At 39.7% G+C, this 12,751-nt stretch overlaps 1 protein-coding gene across 1 annotated transcript in view; it reads left to right on the top strand.

Moving 5' to 3' along the window:
* The window catches only part of LOC126471163 (uncharacterized), a 253,999-nt gene that overhangs the window by 19,144 nt on the left and 222,104 nt on the right, over positions 1-12,751 (top strand). Inside the window, 13 exon segments of the mRNA XM_050099266.1 lie at positions 8,671-8,847; positions 9,102-9,247; positions 9,608-9,696; positions 9,937-10,014; positions 10,158-10,241; positions 10,627-10,761; positions 10,852-10,980; positions 11,110-11,232; positions 11,324-11,398; positions 11,484-11,595; positions 11,764-11,894; positions 12,323-12,483; positions 12,529-12,593. Coding sequence (XP_049955223.1) covers positions 8,671-8,847; positions 9,102-9,247; positions 9,608-9,696; positions 9,937-10,014; positions 10,158-10,241; positions 10,627-10,761; positions 10,852-10,980; positions 11,110-11,232; positions 11,324-11,398; positions 11,484-11,595; positions 11,764-11,894; positions 12,323-12,483; positions 12,529-12,593 — 1,505 coding nt within the window.

The following is a 12,751-nucleotide window of genomic DNA, read 5'->3' as shown; positions in this document are numbered from 1 at the left end:
TTTAAGCTTGTCCTTAAATGGTTTATTCAGACAGGGGTCAAGTTGTTCCAGAATTGACGTCATCCTGCCTGGAATTACTGCCAAGTCCGTTTTGCTTTCCTCTAATTTTCGTTCTACTGCAGGTGTTGTATGGCCTGCGTACACATCTAATATCAACAGACTGCGTAGACCAAGCATTGCACCAGGAAGATGATTCCACAAGTGCCTAATCCATTCCAGTACCATGTTCTCCGAAAACCACCCAGTTTCGTTTGCTCGTACAATTACAGTTTTTGGAAACACTTCTGATTTCGGAAAGTCTTTTGCTTGATAACTATGAATGGGGGTAATTTATGTCCATCTGCTGTGCAAGCTAGCATGACGGACGTCTGCTGTTTTTTCACCCCTTGATGTAAGAACACTTATGTCTTTCTTTCCTTTGGCATCAACCGTATAATTTGACGGCATGTCAAAATATGTGGAAGTTTGGTCAGCAGTTATTATCTGGCCAAGAAGGTATTGCTTTTCTGTGTGCTGCCTAATTACGAAGTGCTGAAATTCCAAAAGTTTTTCTTCATAATTTTTCAGCAGCTTCTGTGCGACTGAAGTTTGCCTCCGAAGTGAAAAACCCCAGCGCTTCATAAACAGATCAATCCAGCTGCGATCTGCCTTAAAATTTTCAGTTTTTTGCTCTCTGACAATTTCATGTGCCTTAATTTTTAAAATTTCGGCATTCACAGACAGGAATTTCTGACACTGTTCCTCAAATTCATTTAAAATCACTTCTAGTGCATTATATTGGCCGCATATTGGCCCACTAAATGCTTTTGTGCTGCCATCGCCTGATGTTGCTCTCATCAGTTGCAGACCTGCAGCACGATTAGAACTTTCTTCTGCAAAAGAAATATTTGAAAGGCTGCTACATTCGAAGATTTTAGACAGTTCGCCTGGTGCAAGTCTTTTGATTTGACGCCAGTTTGGTGACTTGCACGTCGATAGGGATGAGATGATGAGGATGATGATGATTTGGACAACACAACACCCAGTCCCTGAGCGGAGCTACCGGGGGCGGACCATTCGAAGATGAACAATAAGGAATTTCTATTTACTTGATGGGATAATGTGGTCAAAACTCGGGACGGAGAAAAAAAGCTCATCTTATACCTTTTTTTAATTTATTTCCTGAGGCAGAGGCAAAGGTTTTGGCACCAGTATTTATCTTTGTGCCCGCAAAGCATGCCTGTGTAGCGCTAAATATATTCGACAGCAGAAGTTTGTTGTGGTGGCACCTACCAACCTTTTTCAGAACTTTTGCTTAATTTGTACTCGATTCTAAGTTGCAGGCGGTTTTTTAAATTGGGAAAACTGGAAAAAAAGTGCAGCTTAGATTCAAGTAAATACGGTACATAGACAAATATCCTTGTTGGTGCTCCACATCTGATGTTTGTTCTATCTGCTGGTGAAGTTTCAAACCATTCCGGCAGATGGCAGAGCCATAGTACAGTGTCAAAATGCCATCTACATACAACTCACATTACAAGCTGTGTGCTGTTATTGAATTCTTGTGTGCAGAAAAAGAAACTGTGATGAACATCCATAAACGTATGTGTGCAGTGTATGGTGGTGGTGTAGTTGAAAGGAGTACAGTTAGACAATGGGTAAAGAAAGTTACAGCGTTAGGAAATGCAGAAACAGAGCTCCACGATAAGCCACGCTCTGGGCGTCCTGTAACAGCCACTGCTCCAGACATGCTGAATCATGCAGATGATTTAGCATGTCTGTATGTCATCATTCGTGCTGACAGGTGCATCACAACTCGACAGTTGGCTCTACATTTGTCGGTCAAGATTGGAAGTGCGTCTGCAATGATTGAGACTTGGATATTCAAAGAGGTGCTCACAATGGGTTCCATGAATGCTAACAGTGGGCCACAAAATTCAAAGAACGGTCATTTTATTTGAATTGTTGGAGCGTTTTGAGACCAATGGAGAAGCCTTTCTGCCACGGATCATTACAGGGGACGAAAGCTGGATGCACCACTTTGTGTCAGAAGCAGAAAGACAGCCCATGGAGTGGCATCATCCTCAATCACCACAAAAGAAGAAATTCAAGACAACAGCCTCTACCGGAAAAGTCATGGCGACAGTCTTCTGGGATTGTGATGGCGTCATTCTTGTGGATGTGATGCCAAGAGGGTCAACCATGAATTCAGAGGCATATGTGAAGACTCTGAATAAAGTCAAGAACAGTTTCTGACATGTTCGATTCGACAAGAATCCAGCCGAAATCTTGCTCCAACACAATAATGCACAGCCACACACAAGTCTGAGAACCTGGGAACACATCGCCAAATTGGGTTGGACCTCATTGCCTCATCCACACTACAGTCCGGACATGGCATCCTCGGACTACCATCTCTTTGGGCTGCTTAAATATTCTTTACAGGGATCGTACTTTGAAGAAGTCGTGCAGTGAAAACATGGCTATGCTTATATGACAAGAGCTTTTACCATCAGGGGATACATGCTCTTCCCCAAAGTTGGCGTACGGCCATAGAACGTGATGGAGACAACGTAGAGAAATAGGACATGGACAAGGCATGTTGATGTATATTGTCACCAAATTCTGACTCTTAACAATTAATATGTTCTGAGAAAAGAAAGAAAATGTGGGGCATTACTTATTGAACAACCCTTGTACATTTGGCAGATGTGGTTAAAATATGACAACATAGTTCAGTTACCCAAGGTTATCTCATTGAGATCCAAATAATGAAAATAATTCTAGCCAGGGAGCTTTTCCCAACAGAGCAGGAAAATTCTGCCTTGGCAGAAAATTATGCTCCAAAGATGCATTAGATTTTGACCCTGCTGCTACAGTAATTACATTTCTTTCACTGATATTTTGCCTTTAAATCTTCTGGCCAACTTCTGAGTGAGCTGACTTGTTGGCTTATGCTGAAGATGGCTGAAAGGCATTCGGAAGTATTATTGTAAGAAATGAGTTCCTATGGCTGCTTACCAAAAATCTTGCGTGTCAGTAAATGTGCAAGGAAAACATGAAGATGCATGCTGGACTATTGAGTTGTAAGCAGCTGTACACGACTTGCTTCATAAGAATCAGAGTTAGTGATTAATAAATGTGAACGCCACAAAGAGATTAGTCCTAGAGTCTGTTCTGACTGCTGCTCCATGTTAGGAGGAGGAACAATGTATAATTGCTGGACATGTGACCACACTGTTGCCAATTCTTCCAGCTGTTATTGCCAGTAGCTGAATCCTGATGATGCTGATACTTTATCCAAGCAGCTCCTCATTTGTCTTTATGCTGCTGAGTGGACCCACTGAGTAGGGTAGCGCAGTGGTTAGCACACTGAACACTGGATTTGAATTCGTGAGGATGACAGTACAAATCTGTGTCCGGGCAGTGTGATTTTCCTAAATTGGTTGAGGAAAATGCTGGGATGATTCCTTGAAAATGGCACAGCCGCTCTCCTTCCCCATCCTTCCCTAATCCGAGCTTGTGCTCCATGTCTAATGACCTCATTGTTGACGGGACGTTAAACACTCATCTTCTCCTCCTCCTCCTCCTCCTCCTCCTCCTCCTCATCCTCATCCTCATCCTCATCCTCATGAGTGGACCCCATTCCAGATGTCTCTGCCCCTGGAGGGGAAAGAGAGAGAGAGAGAGAGAGAGAGAGAGAGAGAGAGAGAGAGAGAATTGAAATCTCAGGTGGTGCCGGGAATTGAACACAGGCCCTTAAGCACTGAAGGCGGCAGCCTTAATCATTCGGCTGCGGAGGCAATGTAGAAATTAATGTAATCATTTTTATTATTTGTGGAACATGCATGCCTTTTGAGATAGTATGCATTGAAATCAGTGCAAATGTGCCAGTTTTTTTTTCGTTGTGTTGGTTGTCCGCATGATGTGGGAAAAGGAAGCTTCAGGCATTCCATAATCTCATATGTACTAGCTCTTACACATCATCATCAAATGTGTGACACCTATTTCTTCCTTTGAGGTATCACACCTACACTTGCTACTTGAAGCTTGATCAGGTTAATGTACAGAATGTAGTAGATATTTGAAACGAGACCACTAGTTGCTTGCATTGTTCATTAAAATGTGAATGTCCCTGTGTTGCTGTAACAACAGTACACAAATACGCTACAAACTGTGACATTTCGATCTGATTGCAGGCTTCAAATGGTTTTCAAGTATATTACAGTTTGACTCTTTAAGTTATCTATACATACATCAGGCATTAGATGTTCCGTAATTACCGCATTCCCTTAATGGGAAGAGTTCTGTATCTATATCATCTACACCTACATATATACTCTGCAAACCACCATAAGGTGCATCACAGAGGGTACCCTGTACCACTTCTAGTTATTTTCTTTTTCTGCTTCATTCGCAAATAGAGCGAGAGCAAAATGACTGTTTGTATGCCTTCATATGAGCCCCAATCATTCTAATCTTATCTTCATGGTCTTTAGGTGAAATATACATTTGTGGCAATAGAATTGCTCTCCTGTCAGCTTCAAATGCCAGTTTTCTAAATTTTTTCTATAGCGTTACTTGAAAAGAATGTCTACTTCCTCCAAGGATTTCTGTTTCAGTTCCTGAAGGATCTCTGTTAACACATGCTTGTTGTTCTAACATCCTGGTAACAAATCTAGCAACCCACCTCTGAGTTGCTTTGATGACTTCCTTTAATCTGACCTGCCCTGGACCCCAAACACTCAAAATAGTACTAAAGAATGGGTCACACTAGTGCCGTGTATGCTGTCTTCTTTACAGGTGAACCACACTATCGTAAAATTCTCCCGACAAACCGAAGTCGACCATTTGCCTTCCCTAATGCAGTCCTTACATGTTCACTCCATTTCATACTGCTTTGCAACGTTACACATAGATATTTAATGTACATGACTGTGTCGAGCAGCACGCTACTAATACTGTATTTGAACGTTATGGGTTTGTTTTTCATACTTTTTCTACATTTAGAGCTACCTACCATTCATCACACCAGCTACAAATTTTGTGTAAGTCATCTTGTATCCTGCTATTGTCTCTCAATGACACCACCTTCCCATACACCACAGCATTGTCAGCAAACAGCCACAAACTGCTGCTTACCCTGTCCATATGATCATTTATGTATATAGAAAATAACACTTTCCGGGGCACTTCTGACAATACCCATCTCTGACGAACACTCACCAAATGAGGATAACATACTGGGTTCTGTTACTCAAGAAGTCGTTGATCCACTCACATACTTGGGAACGTATTCCATATGCTTGTACTGTTGGTAAGTGTCGGCATTGTGGCACCGTGTCAAATGCTTTCCAGAAATCTAGGAATATGAGGTCTGCCTGTTGCCCTTCATCCATGGTTCACTGGATCTCATGTGAGAAAAGGGCAAGCTGAATTTCGTATGAGCGATGCTTTTTAAAACCGTGCTGAAGTGTGGACAGAAACTTTTCCCTATATTCAAACTGAGAATATGTTCAGGGAGTCTGCAGCAAACCAAAGTTGGGGATAATGATCCGTAATTTTGCAGGTCTGTTCTTTTACCCTTCTTGTACACAGAAGTCACTTGCACTTCTTATCAGTCGCTTGGGACTTAGCGCTGGGTGAGAGATTCACGAGAAATGGAAGCTAGGTAAGGGGCCATTGCTTTAGGGTACTCTTTGTAACACCAAAATTGGGATCCCAAGCCCTAGCGACTTATTTGCTTTCAATTCTCATGTGTTTCTATACACGAGTGATGCTGGTTTCTTTGTCCTCCATATGGGACTCTGTATGTTCGTCAAACAATGGTATGTTTGTACGATTCTCCTATGTGAACAAATTCTTAAATGAGAAATTCAAAATTTGGCTTTACTTTTACTATCATCTACCATCACACCAAACTGGCCAACGAGTGACTCGATAGAAGCCTTAGACCCACTTAGCAATTTTACATTGGGCCAGAATTTTCTTGAGTTCTCGCAGGATCTATTGCTAAGGTGTGATGGTGTAGTTGCTGTAAGCTTCACGCATAAATCTTTTTATAGGCGCATGAATTTCTTTCAACTTTTGCCTCTTGTCATTTGTGCATTTTATTGTGAACCGAGAGTGCAACAGCATTTGCTTCCTCAGCATTTTTTGAATTTCATTGTTAAACTGTGGTCAGTCTTTTTCGTCCACTTACTCAGCACATACTTCTTCAGAGTATGCTTTTCGATCCGTTTAAACTTCGCCCATAATTTCTCTACGTCCATCGTACTGGAACAAAATTATGTCAATTCATTGTCTAAGTAGGATGCTAACAACTGTCTATCTGCTCTTTCTAGCAAAGATACTGTTGTAGTCTTCTTTATGGAGCTATTAACTTTAGTAACCCAAGTCTCCATAATGACGTTTTCACTATTCCCTGCTTCTGTACTGTCAATTAGGATAGGCCTGTTTGTAGCTACAAGATCCAAAAATATTTCCATTGCATGTGGGCTCTTGAAAAAGCTGCTCAAGATATGTTTTCAGAAAACATGTTCAAAAGAACTTCACAGGCCTGTCTGTCTGTACCCCCTGTAATCAATCCATAGACATCCTACTCTATACTTGGTAGGTTAAAGTCGCCTCCAGCTAGTATTACTTGTATGTATTTCCTCACTACTGGTCATAGACTTTCTGCCATTGACTCTAAAACCATCACAGTGGAATTGGATGGCCTGCAAAATCATCCAAAAATTAACTTGATTTCACCTAGCCTTGTTATATACGACCACAGAACTTCAATGCCACGCTGAAACAATGTTTTAGTCAATTGCAATGAACACACCCCCTCCTGTAGCATCTAATCTATCTTTTTGATATACGTTCCATGAATCACTAACTATCTCAGAGATTCATACTTGGGGTTTCAGTCATCTCTCAGTGCCGAGAATAATTTGAGCGTGAGTAGTTTCCTGGAGGGTAGTAAATTTGGAAGCTTTGTTACAAATGCTTTGAGAATTCACTAATAAAATTTTGATAGTGGAACTGTCTTCACTCTGAACACAGTCTGATTTAGCTATCCGAGTCGTCTCGTGAGTGTTAATCAGAGAACCTCGACCTTCTGCCTAGCCTAAAAAACCTCCATGTGCACCTGAGTAGCTACTTCCTTTGTGAAGACTAAACTATTTGTCTAGGGAAAGTTTCAGCTATTAAGCAATTGTCAGAAAAAAAATTGAAGCAGTTTCTTTAGTCTAATGCGCAGATTTTTTTTGGAAAAATTGCATCAGTGCAAAGTTTCTTTCCATTAAGTTACAGTTATTTGAAACTTTACTACCAAATATGAGTTTCACATCAATCAGTCCATTGCAGTGATTCATTTATAACTTGTAGCAGAATCTTATTGCAATAATTTGATTTATTGGGACCAAAAATGTATTATTATGCCAATACAAGACTGAAATAATCACTTTGCGTAATAGCTGTATCATGTGAAGGAATTCATCTGTCTGGTGTATAAAATCGTAATCAGCAATTTCCCTATGAAGTGAATGTTTGATTTAATGACCATTTGTCATGGTTGTGGGCTGTAGTGTCAACTGGATTAATTGACACTGACATTTCTAATGTGTAGGATATAATATGGAAGGAAAGAAGACACCACATTTGGTGTAACAGGTTAGACTTGCTGTTGGAACTAAAACTAGAGCAAAACTTATCAGATGAATTCGCAGTTGTGAATATTGACCACAATCGTATGTAGAATGGAATGATAACAATGATAATTTGTGCAGGACCAGGACTCGAACCCAGATTTCCCACTTATTGCGAGCAGTCGCCTTACCATTTGGCTATCCATACATGACTCACAACCAGACTCAACCTGGATGTGCCAGTGCAGATCGTAGGCGCATGGTTGATGACATGTGGAAGCTTGAGTCTGGCTGTGAGTAATGTATGGATAGCCAAATTGTAAGATGACCACTCATGATAAGCGGGAAATCCGGGTTCGAGTCCCAGTCCTGCACAAATTTTCATTGTCATAATTCCATTCTACAGCTGATGGTGGTCATTATTCACAATTATGAATTCATCTGATGTGTTTAGTAACGGCTGTCGTCGTTGCAGTGCATCATCATCGAAATAACACTGGCACTGCAAAATCGTAGAGGCAAACTGTTCACTATCCATGCCAATGGATACTAAAAACTTGATATCTATGGTCGATTGGGACTTGCTTCATTTGTGGTGACTGCAATTGTTATTTTCTTCAGAATAGAAATTATGTAGATTAAGAAGATCAAAATGTTGATGCAATTTGCAATCTAGCAAGTGATTTCTCAAAATTTAAACTTGTTCATAAACTGGACAGAAATGTGTGAAACCTACAGGTAGATGAAATCAGTTAACAAATTTCACGGATGATACCAAGCTGTGAGTGAAGCAACTAATTATAGGTGCTGGCAACAACTGATGTAAACTGAATTTGATTGTTTTCAGATGCTGAATGTTAATAGAAAATCACATCCATGTATGTAATTTTTTAATTTCCAATATCCAAATTACAGTTAGCCATCTTAACTGCAAAGTGTAACTAATTTCCATTTTTGAAGAATTTATGTTGAAGTAGAGGTTATTTACAGTTGTGTGAAATAAATATGTTGTACAATATATGATTCTTCTGGGTGATTGTTGCTTCTTGTTTCCAAGGCATGGACCTTCAAACCTTGGCTTGTCAAAACATGTTCCAAGCATTTTGAAACTTCTGCATGATCCACTTCCATCTGTGAGAGATGCAGCTTTTAATGCATTGACTGAAATATATCGACATGTAGGGGAAAAATTTCGACAAGATATCCAACGTCGCTGCAGTGCCAAAGATACTAAGTAAGTTTTTATTCTGTTGACTATGTGTACATTGTTTTCAATTCCTAAATACAGCTGATTAGACATTGAATATTCTGTACGTGTGAAGTCCAGGATAATAAATTATATTTCGGAAAAGGTTCAAATTGTGTTGTAGTCAATGAATGTATTATTATTGTGAATCACATCAATTTGAGTTTTTTTGATGTAGTTAAAAAATACCTGCAGAATTGTTGTTTATCTATTAACACTACTACGTGTATGTTTTTTTTTAGGATTGCAGTCCTTTTTTCGAAGTTTGACGAAATAAAAAATGAAGGTGGATTGCTTGCCTCAGCGTGTGGAGCAGAAGGTAAGATTATAATACTTAATTTTAAGTATGTCTCACACTTACTTTTTCCAGAATTTAAACTCTTCCGGGGTTGGTGGTGGAGGGGGAGAGAATAGTCTGTTGTTTTTGGTGCAGTGAATTGGTCTTGTTTTAAGTAGATGTATTAACTCCTAACGCCGGCCGCTGTGGCCGAGCAGTTCTAGGCGCTTCAGTGTGGAACCGCGCTGCTGCAACGGTCGCAGGTTCAAATCCTGCTTCAGGCATGGATGTGTGTGATGTCCTTTGGTTCGTTAGGTTTAAGTAGTTCCAAGTCTGGGGGACTGATGACCTCTGATGTTAAGTCCCATAGTGCTCAGAGCCATTTGAACCATTTTATTAACTCCTACTTTGCAAATAGCTTGTTGGGTCTCAAGGCATACTGTGTTAATCTATCATGAATTGTTTGAATAGTCTTACATATTTCCAAGATATCAAATGATTTGTCCATACCCCTAATACTCTTATGGGGAAAGATAACTGGTGCTGCAAGGCATAGAGCGGTAATTAAAGTTCTTGGACAGTCTCTTGATTAGTTGTAGCATTCCCAGTTGTGGCATGGGAACTTGAAATAAATACATTTGCCTCTGTGGTGGTCCACACTTTATTTTGTAATTATACAAGAACAGCCCTTGACTGGTTGCAGAATAATGCTAATTGAAAACAGGAATTTGTTGGTAAACCAAAATTCTTGTTCATTGATGTTAAGGGTAGAACCAAGCTGACCACATCCATTGTTGAAGTTCATTGTCAAGCTAACCTTAAACATTGCCAAGCAATACCAAGTAGAAGTTGAAGCACAGTACTGGCAGTGCTGCTTAGTATGTGGCTCTTTAATACACCACTCTGTGAGCACCAGTGATTTTGTTGCGCGCTGGAGTTCTTGGTGCCCTTCCAACCTCTTCTGTGCCCATTTTGGTGTCTAGCTGAGGTATTAAAAATAGTATGGGTACACGCACTGTAGGCAGTTGCACACCATGTTATAAAACCAGCTCTTAAAAGTGATGTGAGGAACGACAATAAATGGTGTTGTTTGGTGTTAACATGGGTACTATATTATAAGGATTTGCTAGTCAATGTTGCCTAGGTGTATAATTTATTGGTGAATACATCATGTTGCCAATGTGTATCTGTGCATGATTATGTAACAGCACCATTCCAGTGTATTCTGAGATGGTTGATAGTTTGGAAGAGTCAGTGTGGAGAGTAGTGTGAACAGTGTAATACGTAGCACAATCCCCTGTCCTGTCATCTCTTGGTGTTGTGGCTCACACACACACACACACACACACACACACACACACACACACTATCATTCACTCACTATGAATGGGGGGGAGGGGGGGCGCCTTATCTCATTTCCTACTCCAACACCTAAGGGACTAACCAGCTTTGTGCAGGCTCATGATGTGACCCTTCTCAATCACATCCAGGTGCTCAGACTACATACTGACATTTCACCAAGGCATTATTGCACTTTCCAAATTACTATCTTAGCAGAAGCAGGGACTGCAGAGATTCACATTAATATTTTGCTTGGAGCACACCTGCTCTGGAGGAGGCTGGTGGTAAGAGGGACGAAAGTCCAGCATTTTGACACCGAATGTTGAACTACCTCAAAAGTGATATTATTAACTTCTCAAGCACCCTGGACAAAGGTAGCTGGGCAGCTGATTGTAAGCAAATTTTTCAAAAATCATAGTTCTGTAGTAGTGAATGCTATATTTTTGTACAAAGTGTCAGGTGAAACGTTCAGAAATGGTCTCGTTACTCCTGGGGATATTATTGTAATATTTTATAGATAGCAGACTTAAGACTCATTTTACTATTAAGACTTTATTCAGAAAGAAAACTTGTACCAACTGCATTAAATTTTTCTCAATGTGAAATGTTTTGAAACATTTGTACATACACAGAACAAAACGTTTGTACATACACAGAACAAAATATTTCTTTTCGATACACTGCTCCGCCTGGCTCTTAATGATGCTGACACATATTTTACAGAAGTGTCAGATGCAGTTTGTTCCTGCTATGTGGTATTTTCTTGGCAAAAGTCTGCCAGTGACTTAGTGCCTGTTTTCTTGTCCTCTTATATGCTCTGAATGATACCCAACAAATAACTGAAAGGAGAATTCTTCCACCATTTGGATTGATTGCTCTTTAAAGGATAGAAAACAATCATTAGATGTGATTGGATCCACTGTGTGAATTTTATGTTGAAACCATTGTCTGCTTCTTTATGTCACTAAGTATCCTTGTGAGCACACATTTACTTCTGTTGTTGAAGCAAGGTGGCATTTTGAGAATATCAGAACATCACTTGTGTCCTTTCATTCCAGGCAGAGGAGATACTCCCTTCTCTCAGAAATGGTCCTTTTTAGAGTCTGAGCTTGACAACTGTAAATTGTGGAAGATCTTTCCTGTTAGTCATGCAAGTGCCTACTGCTTTTATCTTATATGCACATAGATAATCAAATACAGCAGGTGAAATATAATAGCAGTACATTTATGTTACTTAGTGTCTGTCATGGTACTACTATAATAATGTATTAAAAAGTGCCATACAGCTGGCTACTCTGCCCTTTTCCCTGTGGATGCCTCCATTGTAAGTACATACCCAGTCAAAAGATCACAAGCACTAAGCATTTTTTATGCTGTACTTCTCTGTTGTGTGCTAGTCATTTACATTGAAAAATCAGTATGTCATTTTAAACCACACATACTTTCATTAACTGTCAAATATCCATAGGGAGTAAATGAAGAGGATGACATAAGAATTCAAATGACAAAAAATGAGCAAATTTTAAAATGATTATGAGAAATAATTTGTCATTGTTATTGAGCTGCAAGTTCACCAAAATTGCTTTGAACTAACATAGCTTATCATCATTGCAGGAAAGGGATTATGCAGTGCAGATGTTTTGACCAGTAGTTACTTATTGTTGGCTTTTTCACAAGGTACATGTGAATTAGTTACCATGAAAAATGAGTAAATAATCTCAATTTTTGTCATAATCCACTTTACCCCATACACTGTTCACTCTCAACTTGTGTTATCTTCCTTGACTATTATTGGCCCACTGTATTGATTAATCTGTTGTTTTTTATTTTTATTCTCTGGCATAGACAATGAGAAACAATCCATTGGTGTGTAAGTCAGGTGAAAACACATGCCCACACTGGTCTTGTCTTTCACATGTTGTTTTGGGTGTTTTAAGCAGTAACCCCAGTGAAGGTGACGGCTCAAAATACTGTGCTTCTTCATTTACCTTTCATACAACCAATTTGTAGCATATTCCACATCTATAATAAAACTAAAAATTTTCTTTTAGGCTACACGATGTTGCAGACACTACTTTTTTAAAAGTAGTTGCTGACAAAGAGAATGAAATGGAATGTGAGCTATCAGTTTCTATGCTCAGCTTGACACAGACTGGCACCAACTGTCTGACCAGCTGTTGTTGCCTGAGCCCTGCTCGTGTGCTATCCACAATTGCATTACAGTAATTTGTTTTGTTTTACCTGAATATTCATTCTTTCTCAAATTCCTATGGC

This window comes from Schistocerca serialis, chromosome 3 (genome assembly GCF_023864345.2).
Source record: "Schistocerca serialis cubense isolate TAMUIC-IGC-003099 chromosome 3, iqSchSeri2.2, whole genome shotgun sequence".
In the NCBI taxonomy this organism is placed as follows: domain Eukaryota; kingdom Metazoa; phylum Arthropoda; class Insecta; order Orthoptera; family Acrididae; genus Schistocerca; species Schistocerca serialis.
Note: the sequence above shows the minus strand (reverse complement) of the source record. Positions and strands in the feature narration are given on the sequence as shown.